The sequence below is a fragment of the Balaenoptera acutorostrata genome, chromosome 2 (genome assembly GCF_949987535.1).
Source record: "Balaenoptera acutorostrata chromosome 2, mBalAcu1.1, whole genome shotgun sequence".
NCBI classification, from domain to species: Eukaryota; Metazoa; Chordata; class Mammalia; order Artiodactyla; family Balaenopteridae; genus Balaenoptera; species Balaenoptera acutorostrata.
This window is the reverse complement of record NC_080065.1, coordinates 33314041-33341973: the sequence shown is the minus strand read 5'-3', so window position 1 is coordinate 33341973 and position 27933 is coordinate 33314041. Positions and strand designations below refer to the sequence as shown.

General features: G+C 41.7%; 1 protein-coding gene across 1 annotated transcript in view; it reads right to left on the bottom strand.

Annotated features, from left to right (window-relative positions):
* Positions 1–409: 409 nt before the first annotated feature.
* The window catches only part of SLC1A3 (solute carrier family 1 member 3), a 75749-nt gene continuing 48225 nt past the window's right edge, over positions 410–27933 (bottom strand). Inside the window, exons 4-10 of the mRNA XM_007192203.3 lie at positions 18237–18441; positions 14814–14856; positions 11768–12060; positions 9036–9269; positions 8290–8484; positions 4699–4833; positions 410–2753 (exon numbers count right to left, since the gene is read on the bottom strand). Coding sequence (XP_007192265.1) covers positions 2549–2753; positions 4699–4833; positions 8290–8484; positions 9036–9269; positions 11768–12060; positions 14814–14856; positions 18237–18441 — 1310 coding nt within the window. The 3' untranslated portion in view covers positions 410–2548. The remainder of the gene's footprint in view (positions 2754–4698; positions 4834–8289; positions 8485–9035; positions 9270–11767; positions 12061–14813; positions 14857–18236; positions 18442–27933) is intronic.

The following is a 27933-nucleotide window of genomic DNA, read 5'->3' as shown; positions in this document are numbered from 1 at the left end:
ATAAATCTACCTACCTAATTTGAAGGTCAGACAGGAAATTACTTTTTTTGGAAGAACCAATGGTGGCATTACACTTTTCTAATTAATCCCAACATGGAAATGATTCAATTTATTGGAGAAATCTGAATCTGAGGTGAACAAGTAAATGCATGCTGTTACAGCAAAGTGCTTCCCTCACCTCCTCCTGTTTCCAGTTCTAGGAGTTGGGCAGGGAGAGTGTGTCCTTATTTATTTTCCTGTGGTTGGTTTCCCCAGTTGGGCCTTCCAAAATTTTACCTAGTAAAATCTAAAAAAAAAAAAAATCTGCGTGGCATCCTTCCCAGTATTGTCCTGAACTCATTGCAATACTTCCATGAATGAAAATTTTATTTTCCTTCAGGGAGAAGAATAATAACAACATGCAAAAGTATAATGTAAAACTAATTTTTTTCTTTATTGAAAATACATCTACAAGGTAATGCTTCTCAGTCCACACTGGGTGCATGTAATATGCAGAGCCTGTGATGGGCTGGCAAGAGGATCATCCCAGAGGACCTGCTTTCCATAAGAGATGGTTAGTATAAAAAAGATCACATTGTGTAACAGAGTTAATTTGACATGATTAATTTTTACTCTACTGGTGTCATGACAGCCATGTACATTAACTTTTGTAGTGTATTTCCCAAATAGAGCCTTGACATTAAATGGTTACTCCACCACAGCCTAATGTTAACTTTTGTACACATGTACGTAATGCTCGCGATCTATATAAAAATATCTCTAATTGTATATCAGAGGATGTATGTCTAGATTTTCAATCTGTTAGCATAATTAAGTCCATTCCTCACCATTTTCAGTCAGAAACTCAAACACAGCTGGTATTGTCTGACAGCTCCCACTTCACATCTTTGACTGGATATTCCTTAGAGGGTAAAAAAATTAATCTCCTCTAAACTTGGTAGCTGCCTTGCCTGAAACTAATACCCCTAGTGTTTTTTTGTTTTTTTTTTCTTGGAACCACACTGACATGACTTCATACTGTTTCATCTTCTACGGTTTCTCTCAGGGACGCAAACAAAACCAAACCAAACTCCACTTCAGCTGAAGGTTTTAAATGATTTGGTGAATGGAGTTCCAACACAAAGAAATATCTTGTTTTTCTCATTCTAAGAACTTTTGATGATAGTCAAAAACCTTTTCAAATAAGAGACCACCCACCCGGTTCATGGACCTCTAGTGGAGAGAGAGCTCATTCATTTGACTTCTTTAAAACGTATAAGAAGTGACCTTATATTTTGATCTGCAGACTTCCTTAAGGAATGATTTTTGAACTGAAAAGAAAAAGTGTTTCAGGTTAAAAAAAAAAAAAAGAACCTCTCCTTTTAAAAAAAAACCTTCCTTAAAGATGACTTATAATCTTGGTGTTTTCAAATCCTCTCTTTATAATGTCAGCCATGCTCCATTCTTTCCTGGCCATTTGTAGTGTTCCATAGTAAGACCGTGAGCACCCTTGCTAGTTGCTAGTCTTACGTTTTATTTTCTAAAAGTCTATGGTCAGTTGAGGAGTGGTGGGAGATAGCCTTCCCAGAGTAGTCCCTTTAGTTTGTGAAGAGTAGGAAAGAAGGGAATACTTCCCCTGTTGGGAAGAACTAAGCAGAGTTTCGTGAACAATTCCACTCCTGGAATGGCCTCCAGCCAGATGACTTGTGTAACTGACATTTTGGACACAGAACCTGGTAAACCACACAGCCATCCTGCCTCCACTTAGAAATGTTCATTCCCAATCAATGTCTATTCTGAAAGTCCCATGCTCCATGGAATGATACTTGCTACAGGATGTTCTTTGGGGAAATGGAGGGCAGGCTCTTTTATCGTGCCACAGGATGTTTGGGTGAGAATCGACCATAAAGGCATCTAAGGAACTCGCTCATTTTACAGATGGGAACACTGAGGCCTAGAGATGAGACGTAACTTGCCCATGGCCACATGGAATTTTCACTTTCTGCGCCTCCTCACAGCTGTGCTGGGTGTGTATTCGTATTGTCCTGCTACTAATAAAATAAGGACACAAATCATAAGAGAAAGGGAAAAAAAAACCCTTGTAATGTAATGTCCAACCGATAACCCATTGCTGATCAAGTTGTTTTGTTTTGATACTAAAACTGAATTGTATTCTGAAGGATTTTTAAATTCTGAAAGTTGATTTAAAACCATGTTTTTAGCCTAGTATTTGTTTTGACTCTTTAATTTGTAAGAACTATCACATTTACAGGATTGCGTGCCACATAAACTTGTAAGATCTGATCAAGACTATTTTTGATCTCAGTACCTTATTAGATAAGACTAACATGAAATGACTTAAAAATTTCAAACATGGGATGAAAACTATACATTTTGGCCACTGCAAAATCCCCCCTTGTTTTTGGATGAATATTTCCCAATCCTATCAGGGCAGGGAGGAAAAGGGAGGTAAGGGGCTGACTGGAGAGAATGAGTTGAAATGAGATGGAAACATTGTATAATGGTTTTCAAACACCTGGTGCTCAAGGAAGCATTTCTTTGTGTTAGTCTACATCTTGGTCTCACTATCAATGGATTTCTCAATTTCGCTTTCCTGGGCAATCAGCTGATATGGTTTCTTCATTTCATTCTCTTCAATCACTGAGTTACCCATTTCGACATCCCGGTTCTTCAGTTCATGTCGTGACAAGTGTTCAACAATGCCAGCTCCCAGGGAGTCTCCCAGCACATTGGTGGTGGTACGAAGACGGTCCCTGGGGAAGGGAGGGGTGGAAGGAAAAGCGAGGCTCCTGTGAACATCACGGGATTTCAGCTCATATTTTGAACCAGCTGGCTAAGTCACTGGGGGCATCTCTTAAAATTCTGCTTGGTATAGCCACCCACTGCATCATTCCATAATAGACACATAACATTCAAAATCGTAGTTACTAATATATATCCTTATAATTAATAACTTATATTAATAATTATATTATTATTAATAATTATATTATTATCCTTAAATTAATAACTTTTAATAATAATTATATTATTATCCTTATAATTAATAACTTAATTAATATATTATTATTAATTAATAACGTATAACTAAGGATATATATTAGTATTAATTTTCAGTTACTAATTAGAGTACCAACAGTAGGAATGACCCTCCCCTTTCCCCTTTTAAATAAATTTTTCTTTGGTTCTCTTTCCTACCACTCACTTTCCTTTTACCAGAAGGTCTCAGAAGTGTGATCTAGAGATCCCTGGGGGTCCCTGAGGCAAAAACAATTTTCATAATAATGCTAAGATGTTATTTGCCCTTTTCCCTCTCATTTTCTCATGAATGTCTGTCTAGTGGAGTTTTCCGAACAAACAACACAACACCAAAGATAACACAACAGATTGAATGCAGAAGCAGTTAGTCTTGTATTAAGCTAGACACTAAGGAGATTTGCAAAAATGTAAAATGGTATCATTCTTGTCCCTAAATTTTTGGTTTGGAAAATGATATTTTTCCATAAAAATGTTATATATGTGAACATGTAATGAATGGATTATTGTAACCTTTAAATGAATTTAACATTTAAAAAATGCCTAAGTTTTTCTAACATGATAAATATTGATAGATATGACCCACACAGATAAAAGCTTTGGGGGTCATCAATTTTTAAGTGTAAAGGGGTTGTGACACTAAAAACTTTGAGAACCACAGCTTTATACTATACAAGTCTTCACATGAGTCAAGTAGTGACTGTGGGCCAGACAGTGAGCTGAATGCTTTCCATGTGTCAATGCATTTAATCCTCACAGCACCACCGGGAGGTAGACGACATTATTGTCTTCATTCTGCAGAGAAGGAAACTAGGGTGGCTGCGTAACCTGGCCAGTGTCACACAGGCGCAGGACGCAAACCCAGATCCAAGTGACCGTGGAACTCACGCTCTCAATTAATTATCTTCCCCCCACTTATTGTGCCTTGAGAACACTGAACTTTTTGGGGTCATTAGATCTACCTCATGGAGTCTATGTAGACTCCAACACCTACTGTGTCCTTCTAGGCTGTCACCTTGGGCATCCTGGGGGGCAATTGTAAATGGAAGGAAAAGAAAAGAGGCAGAGAATGTTAGCTGGAAGGGTGAGGGGAAAAGGGCAGAGGGGTGGGCCCTAGATGTTAGTGTCTGAGGGTGCTTTTCTTGAAACTTTCCCCAGAGCCAAAAATCAATTCCACTGAATGACGCCAGCTCTCTTCCCACTGTCTGCACAGCTGCCCCACTCGCTGTTGGGGTCAGATGGGAACATCTGCACCGTATTACGCCATTGGAATGGGAAGCGCAAGAAGAAAGCCTGAGCCAGCCCGGGAGGCCCGCTGTTCGGTCCCAGCCACCATGGGGATGTGTTGTGCAATTCAGAAATGGCTTTGCTGATTTATGTTGGCTTTGTAGACAACGGGTTACCCAATCCCCGAATGGTTTTATAGAGTGAGAAGCGTAGCAGCCAGATGTACCCTGCAGGCTGATAAGGGAGAGTGTGCATGGCGCCTGGGGCTCGGTGGCCAGATAACGGCAGGGATCAGGCAGGGAGGACAATTTAATTACAGGCCAAGCCTCCCCTCTTCATGGAGCCCTTTGGCAGGGGTGCCAGGCTGCCTGGTGCCCTAGGATGACAGAGGAGAGCCCCACGACAGCAAGCCGAATGCAGTCTCAGCGTACTCACAGGAACCAGTCCACTGCGATGATGAGCGTGATGTCGTCGGTGGGCAGGCCCACAGATGTCAGCACGATGACCATGGTGACCAGGCCCGCCTGAGGAATCCCAGCTGCCCCGATACTGGCAGCCGTGGCTGTGATACTGTTAGAGGAAGTCCCCAAACAGAAAACATTTGTTTAAATCTCCCCAGATAGAGAGCAGACCCTGTAAAACATGCACAGGGGCGATGTCTGACTTGCCAAGTTAACATAAGAGGATGTGCTTTAGAAAACTGTAAGTGAGATTGTATAAAACCCATTGAGCTAATAATCATATTAACTAATATTTATCAAATGCCTATTACGTGCCTCCTGATTTGTTAAGCATGGCTTACCTCATTTATTTCTCACAACAACCCTTAGGAAGTTGGTCCTGTTCTTACAGCTGTTTCTAAATGAGGAAACTTGTGCCTATATACTTTTTCATGTACCTGGAAGTATTTTGTAAGGTCTAAAATACTGTACAGTTACAATAACAATTTGTTTCTAATAATTCCCTTATCCAAGCAGAGGATTGTAAAGATACTGAACTTGTATGGTTACTGGGGTCAGAAAAAAAATCAAATTTATTAATTCAAAAACAAAATGATTTATGAACAAGGTTCTGTAGCACTAGCAATATTTTTTATGGAGGCAGTGTGAACCTCATTTGTAGGGCACATAACCTGTCTGGGACTCAGTTTGTTAAATATCTATTTGATAGGCTTATGTGAGAATGTGAAAATGTTTTTTGAACAATAAAGTATTACCTAGATATAAAGTGGTATTCATAAAGTAATAAGTCTGTGGAAGAGACTCTTCATGGTTCCCCCGCATTGTTCCCCTTGTACAGTACTAGAATGTTTAGCTGGTGTATGGCCGCCCACAATGAAACTATATTTCCCAGCCCCGCTTGGAACTTAAACTAAGTTCTGGCCGATAAGACAACGGTGAGGGGCTTCCCTGGTGGTGCAGTGGTTAAGAATCTGCCTGCCAATGCAAGAGACACAGGTTGGAGCCCTGGTCTGGGAAGATCCCACATGCCACGGAGCAACTAAGCCCCTGCGCCACTACTACTGAGCCTGTGCTCTAGAGCCCGCAAGCCACAACTACTGAGCCCACGTGCTACAACTACTGAAGCCTGCACGCCTAGAGCCTGTGCTCTGCAACAAGAGAAGCCATGACAATGAGAAGCGTGCGCACTGCAACGAAGAGTAGACCCCGCTCACCGCAACTAGAGAAAACCCACGCGCAGTAACGAAGACCCAACACAGCCAAAAATAAAAAATAATAATAATAATTAAAAAAAAGACATAGGTGAAAGTGATCAAGCAAATTGCAGTTTGTGCCATTCCTCCTCCTCCCACTGGCTAAAATTTGGAGGTGATGTTGAGCCATCCTGGACCACCTGGATGAGGGCGATACCCCGGGGATGATGGAACCACAAGTTTTGGTCCCTTACACTGTAGAACACCCATCAGCCTGGAGGGCTTTGTGGGGCGGAGCTGCTCCACATGAGAGAGAAGTACAGTTCTATCTTGTCGAAGGCACTGTAATTGTTATTATTATTTTTAACTCTGACACACGCAACTGAAACCTTTTCATAACACAGGGCTTTTCAACCAGTATGTCAAGGTATGCCCAAGAATAGGTTATAGTGAACGGAGATATTGAGCTCCCAGCCCCAGTTTAGCTAGACTGGGCCTGGGGCTCCCAGAACCTCTGGCCATGATCAGCCCCATCTTTTTTTATCCCAATGCATCCTACAACTATCATCATTTCCCGATAGTACAAAATATGTATACAGAGTCTGACATAAATTATTTCTAAATAAACATAGATAGACATACACACACAAATGTGAGGGAACTGATAGAGATTTAAAAAGACTAAAGTGACATAAAAACCAAATACAAGCCGTAAACCTGGATTTGATCCTAGTCTGGGGAAAAAGCTATACAAGATATTTTGAAACAACTGGGGAAATTTGAATATAGGCTGGATATTCCAGAAGTTTTTTTAAGAATCTTACTATTGTGGTTATGTAGAAAACTATCCTTATTCTTAGGTGATGCATGCTGAACTATGTACAATGAAGTGTCATGAAGGCGGGGGTGGAGGTGGGAAAGAAGCAAAAATGGCAAAATGTTAACAATTGTTGGTTCTAGGTAGAAGCTGTGTGTTGTAATATTCTTTCAACTTTCCTATGTGTAAGACAATGTAAGACAATTTATAATAAAAATGTTGTGAAAAAACTGATTTATTTTGATTTCCAAATTAAATTGTTAATAATAATTAAAACACACGCACACACACACACACACACACACACACACACACTGAAGAGCAGGGTCTGATCTGGATTGTGAGATTTTGTCTCCATTATACTCTTTGGTCTGTTGTGCACCATGACTTTCATTAAGCAAAAAGAAGGGATGATATTCACATGTGCACATGGATATGCCTGAAACTGTCTCCAGAAGGATACAAAAGAAACTAGCAAGTAACAGTGGTTGCCTCTGGAGAAGGAAACTAAAAGATTACCGGAAGGTGGGAGAGGGAAAATTACCTTTCACTAGACAGCTCAAATAATAGTTAAAAAATAGTCCACAGGGCTTTCCTGGTGGCGCAGTGGTTAAGAATCTGCCTGCCAATGCAGGGGACACGGGTTCGAGCCCTGGTCCAGGAAGATCCCATATGCCACGGAGCAACTGAGCCCGTGAGCCACAATTACTGAGCCTGCGCATCTGGAGCCTGTGCTCCGCAACAAGAGAGGCCGCGATAATGAGAGGCCCGCGCACCGTGATGAAGAGTGGCCCCCACTTGCCGCAACTAGAGAAAGCCCTCGCACAGAAACGAAGACCCAACACAGCCATAAATAATAAATAAATAAATTTTTAAAAAAAGTATAGGTATTATTAAAAAAAAAAAAAAAAAGTCCACAAAAGGAAAATTCTCAACCTGTTTCTCAGTGTGCTCTGTCATATATACTGTCTAAAAATTAACCCAAGAGAAAATCTTAATCCAGTTTTTCAAATGTATTTTTATTTTCTAATTTTTTCAATAAAAGCTAATGAATAATAAAAGCTAAAATTTCAATGCCTTTTATTGAAGTTTAACATTTTTTAGAAAGAGAAATATCCATACTATGTATTCTACAGATTTTAAAAAGAAAGAGCTGGATATGTTTATAGATGGTATATGGATGAGTAAATCAATCAAGTGGCAAGCAGTATGTATGGTATGATTCCATTAATTAAAAAAAAAAATGTGTGTGTGTCTGTGCATTGGAAAAGGTCTTTGTACACCAAACAGTAACCCTGGTCACCTATAGAAAGATGAGGAGTGATGGTGGCAGACAAGTTTCACTTTTTACTTTATACATTTCTGTATTATTAGAAATTCATTATTTATAAATATGCACATCTGTAGTTTAAAAAAAAATAAAAATCTCTCAATATCAAAAATAACACTATTCCTATGAAGAGTCCCCTCTCCCAGTTTCTTCACTCAAGCCCTGATCACCGCTCATCATTTAAAGTCGTTCTTAAGAAAATGTCGTATAGAATGTTCCTTGTACCTGATTGTAATAATCTGTCCAAAGTTCAGGTCGAAGTTGTTAACTTGAGCAATGAAAATGGCAGCCAAAGCCTCATAGAGGGCAGTCCCATCCATGTTAATGGTGGCCCCTACTGGGAGCACGAATCTGGTGACACGTTTGTCCACGCCATTGTTCTCTTCCAGGCACTTGAAGGTGATGGGTAGGGTGGCAGAGCTGAGCACAGTAAAACAGGACATGTCAGCTGACCATCCTCACAGCTCAGACCGTGTCTGTCTGTTTTGGTATTTTGGACAGAGAGTTCCTTCCTTCCCCACATCCTAAGTGAAAGGGAACTAAGTCAGCACTAGTATAAATAGGGGAGCAGGGCTAGGGACAGTGGGTCCCCTCACTGGGTCATTTGGCAGCTCCCCTGCTTCTGGGTTCCACTGTGAGGCATCACTTGTGATTACTCCCCACCCCCCAACAAGAGCCTGTGCCAAGGCTCGGCCATCTCTCCCTTAGGCAAATGGCAACTGGACGAGGAAGATGAGAACGGGCAGGAAAGGATAGCTGATTTCCATTTTGTCCCCTGTAAGGGTATATAGCCAGCTGGTCTTTGAATCCCAACTAGGTCTGACTAGCATTGGAGTCAAAAAACCAATTCCTACGTCTGGACATTTAAAACCTGGAAAAACACACCCCCGCCCCTCAATCTGAAGGTTCTGGTTCAAAGTAAAGTTTGAGATACATTTTCTGATAGAAATAAGCCACGGGTATATGCGTACCTGGAGGAGGTTCCCAGAGCCGTGATGAGCGCTTGCAGCAACCCGCCGATGAAAACCCAGGGGTTTTTCCGCGTTACCAAGAAGTAGAGGAGGGGCAGGACAATGACGGCATGGATGAGTAAGCCCACGATGACTGTCACTGTGTACATGGCAAGCTGCCCGCCAATGACTCCCATGTCTTCCATCTCAACAATTTTCCCTGCAATCAGGAAGAGGATGCCCAGAGGGGCGTACCTATGTAGAAGCAACACACGCACAGTTGGAAGTCTGATTTCCAACAAGCTATTCCACAGAAATTACCAAGTGATAAGAAAAAGTCAGAGAGTTGACTTCCAAACTTTTCTGCGCAGAATATATGAGGACTTGCAGAAACTGTGAACGTCTTTCTTTTTTTTTTTTTAATATAAATTTAAATATAACTAGTGCATAATTAGGTTTTCCTCTCACTCAGAATTTCTCTAGGTCACAATTCTTTTTTTCTCCTAAACCAGGAAAAAAAGGCAGGTTCAGAGGTTTTGTTACTCACCTCTTTTTTTCCTAAATAACTGTCATTTCATCACACCTGGGTCACTTTGGGGGTCCTCAGATGCCATCCACCGCCCCCATCCCATCCTGCTGTCTCCTGCTCCCCTGCTAAGTACTCTGAACAGTCAGAATCCACTGAACCAATATCCAGACTTCTGGGAGCATTTCCCACGTCGGAGCCTGACTCCCAAGCTAAAGCAAGATGCACACGATGGCATTTCAGTGTTTTAGATTTGCAGACAGTCTCTTAATCAAGGACAACTTTTATTAGTTTTTCCCATATTACACACTACTTAAAATATTACTTAGTATTAATCTTTTTAAATTTAAATAAATGTACTCTAAGAGGAAATTGTATGTTACAATGCAAATGAAAAACTAGCATCATTTGCCATAAGTAGAAGGCAATCATAAAATAAATTCAGAGTTATCAAAGTTAATAACATGCATGTTTGTACTACCACAATCAGGTTATGGGTGTTCTAATTAAGCAATTATTACCCATAGGCTGCTACTGCCATTTGTGATCTTTCGCCTGTAGACTCGAAAGAATGAACAACGGAGACATGAAATGTCTTGTACACATTGAATCAAGGCCCCACTCTCTTTGTCCGATGTGTGCTGTAAACTACAACCCAACTCACATTACCCAAAACAGAGAAGCTGATCACCCTTCAGGAGAAGGGTCTGCTGGGAACTATGGAGGACTTATTTCATATTGAAAAATACAATGGTTCTTTTAAAACTCCTTTAAAAACACAGGCCAGGAAATTATAAGAGTACCTGTTTTCAGAAATGTAATAACTCAATGTTGAATGTGCAGGCAAACATACAGCTAGAAAAGCTACATGTGAGGTTCATTCAGCAGCCTTGAATAGGCTTCTTTCATAAAAGAGGTGAAAGGTGGAGGCATTTTAATAATATGAAGATAAATGTCCACTTTCAGCTCTGCCAAGATTTCCAAGGAGGGCCCCCAGCATTTCAATGGGGACTCCTGGGGAGATGACATTCTGATCATCTTTGTGCCCCCAAGTTCATATCCATCTTGAACAAACTCCTGAAAAATGGATTTCTCTGGGCCTTGGGGGCAATAAAGACAAAGGATATTTTTAATCATGATGGTGAGGGCTTTTCTTAGAAATGGATGTCTTCCTGCCTCAGGTGCCAACAGGGAGTCTGGATTTAAAACAAAGGAAAAAGGGAAAGCAACCCTCACAGGAGGCTTAAACCAATCACAGGGTTCTCTCCCTGCTGGGGAGAGTTTACTTTCCAAGGCCAGTGTTCCTCTGCGGATTTAGTCTTTTCCTTTGTCTCCTGCTCTCAACTTTCTTTGAAGGAAGTTGTGTTATAAATTGTGGCTTGGCCTTCTATAATACTTCCCATGAGTCCTTCAGGCTGGATGCAGAATGGCCATTTATACTTCTTTCTTAGGACTGAAATGGAGGAGAGAAGAGCTCGGTTTTTCTGATGGTCTAGGGGCTTTTCCCTCTCCTGGGAATGCTCTTCTCTCAGTACTTTGTATGGCTAGCTTCTGCTGATCACCCACCTCCTCAGAGGCCTTTCTGTCCCATCCAAGGCAAATTTTAAGCCTCTGCCCCATTCACTTTTTATCACATCACATCATATTACGTGAAAGAAAACCTCATGTTTTATGTTATTATTTTTTCCATAGCACTTGTGACTAAAGCACATGGATGATTTGTTTGTTTGTTTAAGAATGTAAGATGCAAACAAGGTCTTACTGTATAGCACAGGGAACTATATTCAATATCTTGTCATAAACTGTAATGGAAAAGATTTAAAAAAAAAGAGAATGTAAGATCCAGGACATCCTTGTCTGTTTTCTTCATTGCTATATCCATAGTACCTGGCATTAAATGCTTGGTATATAGGAGACAATCAATAAATATGTATTGAATGAATAACTAATTAGTTATCAAAAGGAGGAATGAGGAGTGGGATCCCATCAGTGCTGGAGTAAGGGAGTTGACACCTTTCAAAATCAAGGAAGCAAACTTATGCAGACAGGCTTGCAGATATGTTCAAGGTCACTACCAGCCCAGAAAGTTACTGATTTTCTTGTGCTTACCCGAATGAGATCATTGCAATTGGCTATCCTGCTTGGTGGCATCTTCCTCAGTACAGAACACAAGTTGATGGCAATAAGCATCTTCTAGATAGCATACATAGCAAATGGAAATACATACCACATTATCACCGCTACCAATCTCATGATGGCTTCGTTAAGAGAATCAAAGAACTCTCTCAGGGCCTGGCCCTGCTCCTTCATGTTTCCAATCACAAATCCGAAGCACATGGAGAAGACAACTAGTCCCAGGGCATTGACCCCATTCACAGACCCTGGCACTGGGACTAACTCCTCTGTGATCCTCGTCAGAGTCTCCATGGCCTCTGACACATTATTTATCACGGCACCCACAAGTGTTTCATTGGACTGGATGGGCACTTTAAAGCTTCTCTTCTCATAGTTGGTTTTAAACTTAAAAAGAAAAGGCACAACAGGGATTAAAAGTAATTTTTGTTTTCTTCTTTTGTACTTTTTGCTCGGATTTTCTATAATGATATACATTACCCCAAATTCAGAGAAAAGCGTTATACAAAGTATCTATCTACCCTGTCTGTCTGTCTATCATCTATCTATTTATCTTCTATCTATTTACTTATCATCTATCTAATCTGTGACAAACCTCTACTACTTCCTCAGCACAGACAAACACACACACACACTCAAATACACAACAAACCATAATAGGAAAGAGGTTGAAGATGGAGTAAACAGATACATGTGCTTCTGCTTTTTTCTGAAACCCTAATAAAATGACTATAAATTCAAATATTCACAATAATCCCTTTACGTTCTATGGGTTCATGTTAGGGGATCATGGACAAATCACCTAACATCCCCTTGTTCATATTCCACAGCTGTGAAACAGGGATAACTGTGCTGGTTCTACCTCACAGTGTTGTTGTAATGATCAAATTAAACAGAATATATGAGAACATCTGGTAAATTTTAAAGCACTATACTAATGTTGGCTGGTGGTGCTCAATAACAAAGCCCTTCAGGGACTAGACTTAGTTGGAGACTTCAGTGAATATTAAACAATTTAAAATCCCCAAAACAACATTCTTCAAAGTATTCCTGAGAGTATTAGTTCTTAAGAATAGTTGCGTGAATAATAGTTGAGGATGACAACCCAGTTCTCAAGTCTATAGAAGAGTCTCCTCTTTCCCCATAGCTTCTGCATAGATGCCCCAGACAGAAGATGCTGAGTGTATTACTGTGGCCATTTGAAACAATTAAGCCCATCTCTCTGTGATTTTAACAAGAGCAGAATTTCTGGCCTTCACATTGATGGGAGTAAAGCACCAGAGAGAATAATAATCTATGGATGTTGACTGGATCTAGAGTCTAGGTGAAGAAAGCACAGGTGTACATGAGTGTTGGGCCATTTCTCTACCAAGAGTAAATGGGAGACTTTTTTGTCCAGTGGGAAAGCACTATTCCCAAACAAGGACATGGCCAGCTGTCAATACTGTAGACATATTCCCTAAACAATCAGTGGCACTGCTCGTAATTTTAACAAAGAAAGTGACACCTTTTTGTCAGTCAGCTCTCAAATCTCTATTCTACTGGGGTGCTTATGCATTTTACGGATTGTCTAGGGTGAATTATCAATCCCAATTAGCCTTTCCTACACCTCCAACTCTTTCCCCTTAGACACAGTTTGCAGCCTACACAGAAATTGCAACCTCATTTGCATTCTGATCTAAGACAAATAGATCTGGGATGATACATTTGCTTCCCTTTCAAAATCCTGTAAATGCAATCCAAAACCAAATACAATAAATCTTCATGAGTCAGCACTTTTCCCAGCGTTGCTAGACATCAGCATTTTTGATGTCACCTAGTGCCAGCTGACTAACTGGAATAGTCAACTCCATGGTGCTGGGGTTGGCTGGTTGGGTTGAAAGGGGTTTATTATTTATGATTACAGTTGTTTTGAATAAAGAGAGTTAGATTTTGCCCTTGCAGGCTTTTTTTTTTCTAAATAAAGAAGGAATTCTGTTTGAATTTTGCAGTGTGCACATGCATTACCTATTAAAAATGGTCAATACAAATTTTAAACAGGGAAAAAAGCAAAGAGTGTAAAACTTGGTCCTCCATGAGTTTGGGGTTTGATTTTGTTTGTTTTACAGATCCCAAGCACAAGGGTTAGGGAATTACAACAAGGGTGAAGTGACACCATCTGGAGAAATGTTTGGGAGCTATAATTTAACAACTAGAATGTCTAATTGTTTCCCTTTTAATATCTTGGGCAACAAAGCTTTTTTGTTCAGGTGAGGTTAGAATGAACTTTACTAATTTTATCCCCTAATAGTAAAATGTATTTGTGTCTTCAACACAGAGAGCCAAGAGTTGCTTGGATTTGGGGCTAAAGGGAACTGGATTTCACTATGGCCTCCTGCTAGGGGTCTCATCAGCCTGGATACCCCTTCCCGGGAAGCAGAACAGAATGTAGAAGCAGAAAGAGGATGGAATTTGAAATCAACATAATGGATTTGAATTCGGGTCTGCCATTTACTACTTGTGAAATCTTACACCTACTACATAACCTCTCTGAATTATCATAGATAAGTTGTCTCATCAATGAAATGAAGACAATGATACCCATCATATCTATGTGAAGAGTAAATATAACATTAGTGCTTGGTACAGAGCGGACATTCAGTACATGATGGTGGCAGTGCTTTCTGATGTGGTTTCTCCTTTAGAATCTACAAGGCCCTTAGTAGACTTTGAAAAAAACAACCCATTGATTTTTAAAATCAAACCCAGAAACTTGAATAATCTCCCTAATCTTTAAAGCAAGTTATAAATATATCTTATACTGGAGTTTGCTTGCTTGGTGAGCTTTTGTGTATGGGCTATGGAGGAAAGGAGAGAGAGCCTCCTGATTAGCCTTCTTAATAATTAACAGAGACTTAATGAGTCATTTGTATGCAAGACATATAGTGTCTGGCAACTAATAAAGCCTTCAGTACAGGGAAGACCACCTCCCCTCCTCTCCCAATTCCCCAGAAAACTCTAGTGCTTTCCATCTGCTTGGCAAGAGTAGTGTTTCTTACTACAGAGAAGTGGGAAAAAATTAAATTAAATTAAAAAGAGAACCCTACTCTGTTTGGTACACCAAAGAGGAATTTTAAAGGTGAATTAGTGGCTGTGTTTACCTGTTTAAAGCAAGCTTCCACCAGATTTGGAGGGAACATATTCCTGTAAAGAAAATAATGGTCACTTGAAAAATTCCCAAATAATAAATTAGTTCCTTAAATACTTTTTCATTGTGTCTAAGGTAAAGATTGCACTGAAATAAGCAGCAAATGGAAAAAGAGAAAGATTTTGGTGGATCTTATGAAATGGGACATAGGTCATCCCTCAGCGTGGCCCATGTAGTTCATATTTTTCAAGGAAGTCCCAAATTCAACTCATCTGTCCTTTTGTCAGACAATGGGATTTTTTTATTCCAACATCAAACCCTGCTCCTAGGAAAAACCCAAGCGAGAATGGAAATGCCTTTTATCATAAGCATTCTGGTTAACTGAGGTATTATTCAGTAATGGCCATTTTGGTATCATGCCATGTGTTTAAGGACCAAGTGTTCGGAATCAAATGTCATGGTCAGACTGTTCTCCACAGAGTCCTCCCAAAGGCCCTCTGGGGGATGAGATATTGACTCTGAATTGCTAGAGCTTCTGAGGCTCTTTGGTGACCAACAGGGAGATGGCCCACAAAATTTGAACTTGAGGCCCATGTGGCAGGGTTTGCTACTGCCTCAGTGCAGCGTTTGTGTTCATGGTGGGGAAGAAGTAAGAGGCAACACTCTCGCTGGGGAATCTCTAGCCAGCTGTATGACCTTGGCTAATTCATGGCACCCATGTAGGTCTCAGCTGATTCATCTGTTAAAGAGGAGATTGGATTAAACTATCACCAGGGCTCCAAGACTAAAGACTGCGGGAGAAGGAGACATGACCCAGGCAGCTGGAGAGTCTGAGATTCCAGCAGGTGTATGTCATCAATCAGATTTTAAGGTTATAAACTCTTGTCTCTTCCTACTGCCTAGACCAGGGGTCCCCAGCCACCGGGCTGTGGGGCAGGAGGTGAGCGGCAGGCTAGCCAGCAAAGCTTCACCTGCCGCTCCCCATCGCTCGCATTACTGCCTGAACTATCCCCACTCCCCAGCCCCCATCCGTGGAAAAACTGTCTTCCACGAAACTGGTCCCTGGTGCCAAAAAGTTGGGGACCGCTGGCCTAGACCATCCAGTTTCTTTGTCCTTCCCATCTATGCTCTATGGGTCTGTTTCTACAAACCCTGAGAGAAAAGTGAGTTTAGGAGATTCCAAGATAAACGCTCGAACCAGGTGTCTGGGTGGGGACAGGTTAGTCTTACACTTGTCACTGGGGCAAGGAGGGGCAGAAACACACCAGATAGAGAATGACAAGATCCCAATTCTTTAAACAAGGAGTAGAAATTATACAGAAAGAAAGTATAATAAAATACCCCTAATCCAAACTCCCTCAGGGTAAAGTTCCTGAAAAGAAAATGGTGAAAAGCCTTAATTAATTGTACGAACTAAATAAAATCATTATCATTGGGTGCCAACTTGGTATGAAATAATACAGAGTGGCTTGTTACCTTCGGATAATTGCGATTAACTCCCTGAAAAGGGCTTTCAGGGAGGCACCGTCGGGCTGCCTTGTGCTTACATACAGATGACACAAAGTCACTCATGGTCGGAATTGAGAGGTGCTGCTGAAGAGACCCTTTGTTGTCCAAATCACTCTTGAATCTACCGGCCACAGACCCATTCCTTGAGATGGCACGTGAACTCAAGTCCCTAGGAGGAGTTTCTCTCAGATGGTCGGTGGGGAATCCTTTAGAGTAGGCATCTAGGATTGGTAAGCCAGTCACTGTGCAAGTACGTTGTAGAGAAGGGAGGAAAGGGCTAGGTTTGGGGAGGGCAGCCTGGGTGGGCTACTTGCTGGAGGAATGCTAAGCAGGTGGGGCATTGAGAGGTCCGTGCTGGGATATCTTCCATTTGCCTTTCTCCATCCACTCTCCAACCTGCTCTGTGCCTGGGAGGCTGACCGCTCACCTTCTGGCTTCCTGTTGGGTTTGTCCAGTGGGAGGCGCTGACAGATCACAGGGCAGTGGGAGGAGAGAAGTGGATGTATATATTCTTCCGGCCCTCCCTCTGGCAGGTTGGGCAACAGCTCCCTCCCTCCAAATTAGAGCTGTAGCCCCTATCCTGAGGGCCCTTTCCCTCAGGACACAGCCTGTCCAGACTTCCAGTATCGGCTCCCTTCTGTCCTCAGAGCCACAGGTGGTAACAAAACAGCTTCCTATTGCTGTTAGTCCTCTAGTGTCTCACCATCACTTGTAGGTTCCCTTTACCCTGCCCACACCTTTGCAAACCCCGTTCAGTGATCCTTTTGGGCTTGCAATACGCTTCCTGCCAGCAACTGACTGATGCAAAGGCAAGTGTGGAGAGAGAGCAGGCAGGGAGGTGCCAGGCTCAAACCTGGGCTTACTTCTCAGTTCTGTGTCCAACATATTCTATCCTCAAGTCTGTTTCAAGTATTAGATAAGCTAATTTTAATCAGTGTACGGTCTGTGTATAAAACAATGCTAAAGAAGCCATCCTTTAGTCTTTTATTATTGATCTGCCAAATCCTTTCTTCATAAATAGTACAAAAGGAAAACCTTGGGACAGGTATGATCAGATGATCTCTAAAGTCCCTTTTGGAAATAAATTGTCATGTACAATGGATGATGATACAGATCACAAGTTCCAAATTAAAAGAGTCCAATGAACAGGCTATACTTGAAAAAAAAAAAAAAAAGTAGCCTTAAAGAGCAAGACTTGAGAAAAGTAGGTCAAGAATTATTGAAAGGCATGATGCTAAGTGAGATAAATCAGACAGAGAGAGACAAATACTATATGATTATCACTTATATGTGGAATCTAAAAAATACAACTAATTAGTGATTATAACAAAAAAAGCAGATGTATATAGATATAGAGAACAGATATAGAGAGCAAACTAGTGGTTATCAGTGGGGAGAGGGAAGGAGGGGGCAATATAGGGGTAGGGGAGTAAGAGGTACAAACTATTAGGTATAAAATAAGCCACAAGGATATATTGTACAGCACAGGGAATAAAGCCAATATTTTATAATAACTATAAATGGAGGATAAGCTGTAAAAGTTGTGAATCACTATATTGTACACCTGTAACATATGTAATTGTACAGCAATATACTTCAGTAAAAAAATCACACACACAAAAGAACTATTAATATTGCAAGGTGAGCTGCACAGCTGAGAGGATGACTGAGTGCTCAGATTCTGAATCCTAAAAGCAGGGCTCTTAAATCCTTATCTTCTCCTTGCTCTTCTCACCTCTTTCACATGAGATCAGAAAACGGACCCTTACTTCAATTTCTGTTAGAAAGAGGTAAAGATGTGACCTTCATTTCAAGCCCAGCGGGACTGGTTCAGTCAGATACCTCTTCTAGGGTTTGATCAGCTCCCCCAAGAAGAGGGGTTGGATGGTCAAAATATACCCAAAAGGATGGGCTTGCAAGGACGTACCTGATCAAGTCCAGGAAGGCGTCTGCAGCTGTCACTTGTACAATTTTGCCTTCTCTGTGCATGTTTTCCTTTGTGCCCTTCCCAGGATGAATTATGATGACAACGATTATGCCAATCACCACGGCAATGATGGTCGTCGTCATGTAATAGACCACAGCTCGCATCCCCATCTTCCCTGACGCCTTACTATCTAGGGCCGCCATTCCTGGGGAAGGCAAACAGAAGGAGATTTTCAGCAAATCAGTTCAGGGAATTCTCCAGTGGAAGGTCACGGGAAGAGCATTTCCTTCACCACTCCCCTATCCTCTCCCACCCAGCAATGGGATTTTATACATGTTATGAGAACTTGGCACCAAATTTAATCAGGCCATCAACAAAAGGTGAAGGGAAAAAGCCATGGAACGTCTAGGCATCAGCTGTGTCAGCAATCTTGTGATCACCTATTTTCTGCCCCAAGAATTGATATCATGCGGCTCTCTGATGGTTTGAAGGGACAATCGAATTCTTTCCTAGGTTGCTACTAGTTGGGGAAGTTATGAGTGTTAATTAGTGAGGTGTGTGTGTGTGTGTGTGTGTGTGTGTGTGTGTGTGTGTGAAGAGATACCTTAAAAGATTTCTGGCAGAATAATCTAAGCATATCTCAGGTTTTGAGCACTGTGCAGAGTCACACAGATTAACTGCCATTAAGTTCTTTTATAAGAATTATTATTTTATGTATGTACTTGGGAGTCCTTTTTTTGGATATTTTTACGTAAAATTTCAGCTATTATTCTAATCACCTACTGACTTATCTTCAATTTACATTTAAAGTAGGCCAAAGTTCTCGAATAGCTTCTCTGTTGTTTCATTTTATCTCATCTCATCACAATTTTTTAAAAAGAATCATTTTGGTGGGGTTCTTCTCATTTTTGCACTCTGCCTTCCTCCACCTTGTCCCATAGGCCTGGAGTATCTTATCTCATGTGAAACATTCTTTCCCTCATTTTTAGGACATCTTCAAAATCTACCTCAGGCAAGGCATTATCCCCTGTGAGAGAGGAGGTATGACTTTGAAGGTTTCCCTAACTGCTCTAGCCAATGGAACACATCTCCATGCCTCTTGGGATGGAAAAACATTGGAAATGACCCAAAACTCTCAAGAGATTAAGTCATCTTAATAATAATATGGGCTCTTCTGTTTCATTAACCATTTCCTCACTTCTCTTCCTTCTTTCTCCTCCCCAAACCAGCTAAAACACTAAAATCCAATTACAGCATCATCCAATTATAGTTAATCAAACTTTTTTCTTTACTATTTAAAATCATGATTCTATAAACGTATTAAAAGTTTATATTGTATTTCAATGATCAGTATCAGATTCTAATAGTGGTTCAACATGTAGGTAGTGACCCTGTTCATACTAATGTATTGATATTTAGAGTAAGGTAAAGTATTGAAAAAAATAGTGTCCATGATTGCCAGATACCTCACTGGGTTTGCTCCAAAATCTTGATACAATGGTAATGAGCTCTATGGGAACTGAAGCCATGACCTTCAACTTATAATTTCATGTGTAATGTGTATTTGAATCATATCATTCATAATTTTCATAATAAGCACTTAGTACCTGCTACGTTCTTATTTTTAACAATTTATAAGGCAGATTAAAAAACAAATAAGTAACTTTCTAAGGTCTTAGTTAACACCAAATAAGGGGGAACTTGAACCCAGATCTTGTGTAACTGAATTTAACGTACTTTCTCCCCCTGAGAAAACCAACTACAGTTCCCACAAACAAGGAGGCCAATTTTGACTTTAATGCATGAACGTAGCTTCTTTTATCCTTGCCCTGGGTTTCTTGAAACCCAGGATTAATACCCACTTATGGGGGTGGCGCCACTTCAACACTTCACCATCATTAAAAATGGGCTAATCTGTTCTCAGTCCAAGTGGTCCCATCCCCCCAGGTTCATTCTCAGGTCTCCATCATAGCTCAAAACATCTTGGCTTTCCTGTGCTTGAAATCATTTCTCCCAGCAGGGGCCCACTCTCTTTCCCATCATTGCCTGAGCTTGTCACCACTGAAGCCTGCAATTCTTCGGTGGGCGAGTGGTGTGGGCACAAAAGGCCGGATATCTCTGCTAGGGGTACCAGGCGGCAGTATTTTCTTCCTCCGAGATGCTTTCTTTCCCTCTCGCCTTCTATTCTGTGGTGCTGTTCCGTTCTCTCGCCAACTCTTCTCTGCCGCTCCTGCCCACTATTCTCGACCTATAGCTATTCAGAGAGAGCGCTAAGTGGTCAAGGCAGAGCACTGGAAACCAACGTGGCAGACAAAGGAGGAGGCTTAAATCTCCCTCCCTCCCACCATGGGGGAGGGATGGGGAAAATTATACCAGAATCCACAGCTACAGGGCCATCGGCTCTAGGAAACAAAGTCTATAGGTGTTTTTTTTTTTAAAGAAATAAAGTTAAAAAAAAATGAAAACCAATAAGAAAGTATTTTCTCCATATGCTCTAATTCTGAAATAGATGAAGACAAACATTGAGGCATTTTTTAGCAGTGAGCCCAGAAGGAGAATCAACAGTCAAACGAGAGGCCTCACCAACCTCTGCATATTGACCTTGTTCCTCTGAAAGAGAATAAAGCAGCAGCTCCGATTGTTTCAGCGGAAGAAGGAATGTGTGGGAGTATCTTCATTAACCGATTCTCCATGTAGGTCCTTCCCCTAAAAGGGTTCTGGTGTCCCACAGCGGGGCTGCTTGCCCACTTCTGCCCAGGGTACCCCAGCATCCCCTCTCCTCCTTCCAATTCTAACCACTCCCCTTTTCTCTGAGGCAGGCTTGTAAAACTAAAGGGACCACTAGAAGCAAAGCCACACACTGTCATCAGGGCAACAGCAGGATGGATGTGGACGATCTGTCACAACACTGGGCCTGAAAGAGAACAGCCTCGATGCTGGTGGAGCCAAGAAAATGGAGGAAGAGCTCTGGAAGGCGAAACCCCACATAAGCCAGCTGTCATTCTTCCTGTCTCTTACCCAGACTCTGTGACCATCTTCTTCCCCCAGCCTCCTGAAATTCCAGACAAAGCTCTACACTAGAGATAACACGCGTCTGGGCACAAGGGTAAAGTACTAAATCACCTTGTAGAAAAGGGAACTCTGGTAGGAAGTGCCCTAAATGTTTGAGAAGGGAAAAGTTTGCATTGAGCCTTGTCACTTTAAAATATATGGAAGAAAAGGGCACTGTGGTGAGGGGGAAAGAGGTCCCTTGGGTATGTAGGTACTTGCGGGAGTATGTTATGACAACTATGTGTTCATCTAAATACGTATTTGAGAAACACATTCCAGAGCAAGTAGTAAAGATAATGATCTTGACTGGTCCCTTTTGCTTCATTTGATCTGAGCTTAGCTAAACCAGCCCCATTCAAGACATCCTGACATCTTTATTATGAAAACAATCTGTCATCAGAATTGAGATCCTCTTGAAACCCAAAGAAATACTATATTGTCTTACATGTTTGTAAGTTTATATGTTTTGTAAATACTCAGTTAACTTTTGTGCTGGTTCACTAACTCACCAAATTTGCCCTCTGATCAATGGCACATATTCATCTAATTTCATGACAACTGTATGTTGTAGATATTGTTGACGCCATTTTAAAGGTAAAGAGACGAGGCCAGAGATGTTAAGTAACTTGCCCAGTGTTGCACAGCTAGTAAACAGCAGTGGCAGGATTCGTACCCACAATCTCAAGGGAGTACCCTTTCCACTATACCTCAATTCTAATGGACAAGCTAGGAGTCACCCACATTTCATTTGCTTGTTATCCATGCTAACTTTCTTGCTTTTGAGATCAATATTGAAATGAGCCACCTGACTGGAAGAAAATTTCACGAAGGGAGGTAACTGTGGGAAAACTCTGACATTCCCCACCTTGAGGGGAAGTGAGTAACACTGGTCACCAGAAGGACCAGCCAGAGAGCTGATCAATCAGTTCAAATTCCTCTCTATGCCTAGAAAAACAGCCCAGAGCATGTTCTAATGGAGGGTGGAGGGTCATGGATATTTGCTGACTGTGGGCACATGGGTCTTACTTTCTTTTCTAAAAATCAACCTGTCAATAACTGGTCATCAAGAAACTAATCATTCATTCCTGCAAACCTATGATATGTTTACCAATGAGTCTGGCATCTAAGAAAGATTGAACAAGACATTTTCTAGAATGTATAAGATTTAGACTTTGCTTCAAAACACCTGGGTATTTTAGGCAGCAGTCACTTTGAAGAGAGAGGAAAGGAAGAGAAGAGAGTTTCTTGATACAAATGGGTCAATATGCATTTACCTCTTTATTTATGAAGACAGTCTTTAGGTAATCAGTTCAGCACAACAGATATGCACCAAATTCACATTTTGGGGGTGGGGTGGAGAGGGAGTGTTTCCTAAATATGTGTATGGAACTCTGTAAGTCTATTGTAAATTAGATTTCTTCTGGTATAATATTTGGTATGACTTCTCAGATAAATGAAATATGTATTCAGTCAAGTATTAGAGGGTAACATAAATAATGTCAAGTTCCCAAGGCTCTATTATTTGCATGGATTTTATTCTCCCATCAGCTAAAAATCTGTCTTATACATTAATGTGTCTCAGTCTATTCCCCCAATAACTCCTATTTCTGGTTTGAAATGTGAAATCTAAAGAAGAAGCTGTCTGTTATGAATTGTCTTTCTACTCATCCTCGTGGTGTTTCATTGTTCTTCCAGGGCCACTGGATCAGCCCAGAAAGAACGGAAAAGGGGGGATGGCAACTGCTGATTCAAGAATATTGTTCTGTTTCAGTTGTTATTTTATTTTACATATACTCCTTCTCCACCATGGGCTTCTCAAACACTCATCTAATGAAAGCCGCCTGTTCTCAACCCTCCTAGAATTTCAAGATGGGCAAACTTACAACAAGGAAATCAAGGATGAGCTCTAGTATGTACCGTATTCATTTGAATAAAAGGTAATGATTTTTTTTAATAAGAAAGTTAAGCTCTAGAAATACAATATACTTCATATTTACAGACTGAAAAATGAGCTCTTGTGTCCTAAAGCAGCTGCGCATTGCTGGAGCAAGGGCACACTGGAACCCTCAGCAATGGACAGTGAACAGGAGAGCCACAAAGGTCCGAGGAAAGGCGGTGAGGGGGAGGGAGGGAGTGTGAAACAAATCACTTTAAATCTCTGTCTAAAACTATGCGAAGGTTTTTTTCACTGAAATATTGTCTTCCGGCTTCTTTATAGACTAGATTGGAAAAAAAAAAAAAAGTTCTATGATTCTAGGGGTTCTGGAACAGAAAGCAAATCTTTAAAAGTTAGGTTAGAAACTGTATCATAGGGGGCTTCCCTGGAGGCGCAGTGGTTAAGAATCCACCTGCCAATGCAGGGGACACGAGTTTGAGCTCTGGTCCAGGAAGATCCCACATGCCGCGGAGCAACTAAGCCCGTGCACCACAACTACTGAGCCTGTGCTCTAGAGCCCGTGAGCCACAACTACCGAGCCCCCATGTGCTGCAACTATTGAAGCCCGTGTGCCTAGAGCCCGTGCTCCACAACAAGAGAAGCCACTGCAATGAGAGGCCCGCGCACCGCAACAAAGAGTAGCCCCTGCTCACCGCAACTAGAGAACCGCAACTAGAGGAAGCCCATGCGCAGCAACGAAAACCCAATGCACCCAAAAATAAAATAAATTAAATAAATAAATTTTAAAAAAACACGAAAAAAAAAGAATTCTTAAAAAAAACTGTATCATAATTTTGCATCACAATGAATATGCTGGTTATAGCCTCAGAATTTCATCGAAGAGACAATATTTCAAACTACTTGAGGCCAACCTCAGGCATTTTTAGAAGCACATTCTTCTTAAAAAATGGTGGCACAGTGATTAAGAGTTCCGGCCGTGAGGTTAGAATAGCTGGATTCCACTTCTAGCTCTGGTACCATGTGACCTCTGTAAGCCTCAGTTTCCTCATCTATAGAATGGGAATAAGGAAAGCTCTCTCACAGGGTTTTCATGGCATTAAAGGGACTTCTATACAGAAAGCACTTAGCATAGTGCTTGGCACATAGTAAGCATTCAAGAAACATTAGCTGTTATTATTATTAATTAATCAGATAAGTAATAAGCTACTCTCTAAGTGTTATTTGACCTCTCTGAGCCTCCATTTCACCTAGACAAGAAGATAATAATACCTACATTGCAAGTGTAGGGAAAACTTACATAAAGAATCTGTACAAAATAGGCCCTTGATAAATGTTAGTTATGATTATTATATGACTCCCTCTACTAGAATTTTAGTGCCAAGAGAGCAGAACCATATGTCTTATTCATTGATGTAGCCCCCTTGCCCAAAACGGTGTCTGCACAGGAAGGCGCCCAATAAATGTTTGTTGAATAGTCATTCTTACCACCACTGCGGCTGTTATGCCCGAAGGAGGCCACACACTTTTTAAAAAAGCGTTTAGATTAGGCTCCTGTTCAAATGACGAGCACTAAAGTTGCTTTTGCTTAAAGCACTCTGAAATGCGGACTCACCAATTTTGATTGCTCTTCCCGCCAATTAATCCAAAATAGTGAGGTTCCTTCTATCTTGAAGAAGGAGAGACAGACCTTGTGGGGAGTGACCCAGTATCACCTGGAGCTTTATCTCCAGAGCTGGGAGGTCATCAGAGCAGGGCAGGAGGGGCAGGAGGCTGGCACGCCTCCATGCAGAGAAGGGAATGGAAGAGGGGGTGGGGTCTAACACGTGCTTAAGTGGGTCATGGCTAGTATTTTTATCCATTAACGAAAGAGGATAGAAAACAATAGAGTGCATACATGGGGTAAAGGTATTGTTTTGTGAAACTTTTTTCAGCTGTGTGTGTGTATGTCTGTGTGTATCCAGGTCACAGTGTAAAATACATCTGTATCCTCTTTGCAGGTTCTGGTAAAAAAAAAAGAAGAAACACGTTTGCAAACACTGGTATCTACCTCCTTTCAGTTAATAGTAGAGGCTTTAACAAGGAGCCACGAGCTATGGGCTTCCCTTCCTCTCACCTTGCTTCTGATGCCCTTGGGCTGCCCACCCACCATACCCAAGACCTCATCCCATCTCTCTAGCGGAGACCAAGGACATGACGACCAAGGACATGACGGTGCTGATTTCTGGAATCTGGGCAACTCATTTGAACAGAAATTCTACAGACATTGTAACGAGGGAAAAAGTTTTAGAAAAGGTTTGTTTTGTGGAATATTGAGCCAAGAAAATTCTTTTACTTTAATCAGTGATTCTTTTACTTTAATCAGTGATTCTTAGTGAAGAGAGTTAAACCATCTCCACAAAGAGCTGAGAATGATTTTGTGGAATTCACAGTCAATTAAATCACAAGTATTCTCACATGGGTTTTCACCCTGGCCAACTTTTCCTTCCCGTTATGGCTGTTCACAGTCTCACAAAACTTGGCATTTCATTCACCTATAACACCACTTAGTTTTATGACGTTATATTGCATGAGAATGACAAGGAAGCTTCCTTACAAATTTACCACTTGTGATGGCATTTGTCAGGCAAGTTGATTTTTTAACTTGACCCTTACAACTTGTCAACGAGTCTTTTTTGAGCTCTAGTGTGCATTAGTAGAACGCAGTGTGGAAAGGTAAAAGGGAAACTTTCTCTTTCAAAAGATTGTTAAATAGAAAAACTAGCAGAGCAGACACTAGTACCATTGGCAGAAAAAGTCCTATCATAAATCACCTTTTATTCTCAGTCTGGTAGGACTGAGCAAACGATCCCTTTTCCCTGGCCATAGACATCCTTGAAAATGAACTTTCACAGAAGGAAGCAGTGAGGGGAAGCAGAGGCCCAGCTTCAACGGCTGCTACCTCTCATGTCCAAGAGCTTCTGGGTCCTTCCCCTTAACCTTTGGCGGGGGCTGGGCAGGGAGGGGGACTGCTTCTCCGGGGTACCAGCTGGTGAAGCCCTCTGAGTGGTCAAGCTTTGCTCTTCTCTACACTGGTCTTAACCATCCAATAGCCTCATCACAGCCTGACACAGCCCTGCCATGAATGGTTCCAGTAACGCGGGAACCCACCACACCGACTCCCTCTCTCTCTCAGCAAGGTCCCAGGAAACTCTCAGAAGGGCCAGCTCTGAGTTTCACATCTCACAGGCCATCGCTGCCGGCGGGAGCCCCACGGAGAGGTGACCGTTCACCCCACACACTAGCCCATCCTTCGCTCACGGTATTGGAATGTGCCACACAATATGCTTTTCTTGAAGAGGAACCAGGGAGTCGTTCATCTTCTTTATGTGTGCTAAGCAGAGCAAGAGGGAGAGGCGAGTGGGACCCACGATGAGCTGGGGAGTAGTGATTAGTAACAGCTGACAGCCTCAGACCGAGACCCTTTCTTTGGTTACCTCATTGTGTAGCAGCGGAGCACAAAGGAATGACTGTCTTCTCGCCAAGACTTAGAAACCCAGGACCACAGAAAATAGCAGCTAAAAGAAAAAGTGTGGGTTGGATGGTCGGAGCAAGGGCCGATCAGACGACTCTTGGTTATACCTGTGAAGCCTGGCTTTGAAAAGAGACCCCTATGATGTGGAAAGTCACACCCACAGGCGGTGGACCTTCAACCAGCCCCCACCAGGAGCACTGATGTGAGTGGGGAAAGTAGGTGACTTCACTCCTGACAGAAAGAGCACGCAGAGAGCAGCAAATTGCTCTGGTTTAATGAGAGGAAGTTCTTTGAGGGCCAGAGCTCCAGCCCCCTCTGCCTTTGCAAAAGAATCACGATTTACAACCAACCACCGGATAAGTTGCTCGCAATTTCCGTAACAGCCCTCTTTACTCCGGGTTGTCTAACTTGCCACGGAAAAGACCTTTATGTTCTGGGCCTCGTGCAACTTTCTTAAGAAGATGGTGATCAAAAGAGCACATTTTCTAAAATAGCTAGTGGGAAGCAGCCGCATAGCACAGGGAGATCAACCCTAGAGGGGTGGGATAGGGAGGATGGGAGGGAGAGGCAAGAGGGAGGGGATATGGGGATATATGTATACATATAGCTGATTTACTTTGTTATACAGCAAAAACTAACACACCATTGTAATGCAATTATACTCCAATAAAGATGTTAAAAAAAAAAAGCACATTTTCTAGCTGGCAGGATGCTGAATGGGACTGAGTTCTACCACTGGGCCAGACTTGTCCCAAGTTAATCAAAGGGCGTCGCGAGTTGACTGCAGAACATGTCAGACTCAAGGGGTGCTCTTTCTTCCCATGGAAGGCCTGTCCCTCGCAGGAAAAAAAGGAATTGAAAGCCTCATAGAAACTGAAAGCGACATATGGACATTAAAACCCAAATCCATCTGGCCCAGATTCCCAGAACAGTTGAAGCAGGAGTGTGACTCCAGGCCTTGAGGAGGCTGGGAAGCAGCAGAGATTCCTGGGGCCAAAAGTGTCATACAAACTATGTGACCCAAGGTCCACCCCACCCCTCCAATTCCTTGCCATCAGAGGATTCTGGAACCATAACCCAACCTGAAAACTCTGAAATGAACTGAGATTAAGTTCTGTTGCCTGAAACTGAAATTAAGATATTTTTAAAAGGTATATTTCTTAAAAAAAAAAAAAAAGAAAGAGAGAAATAGTTGAGAGTAAAACATGTTCACCTCAGCTATTTTCTGAATTAAATCC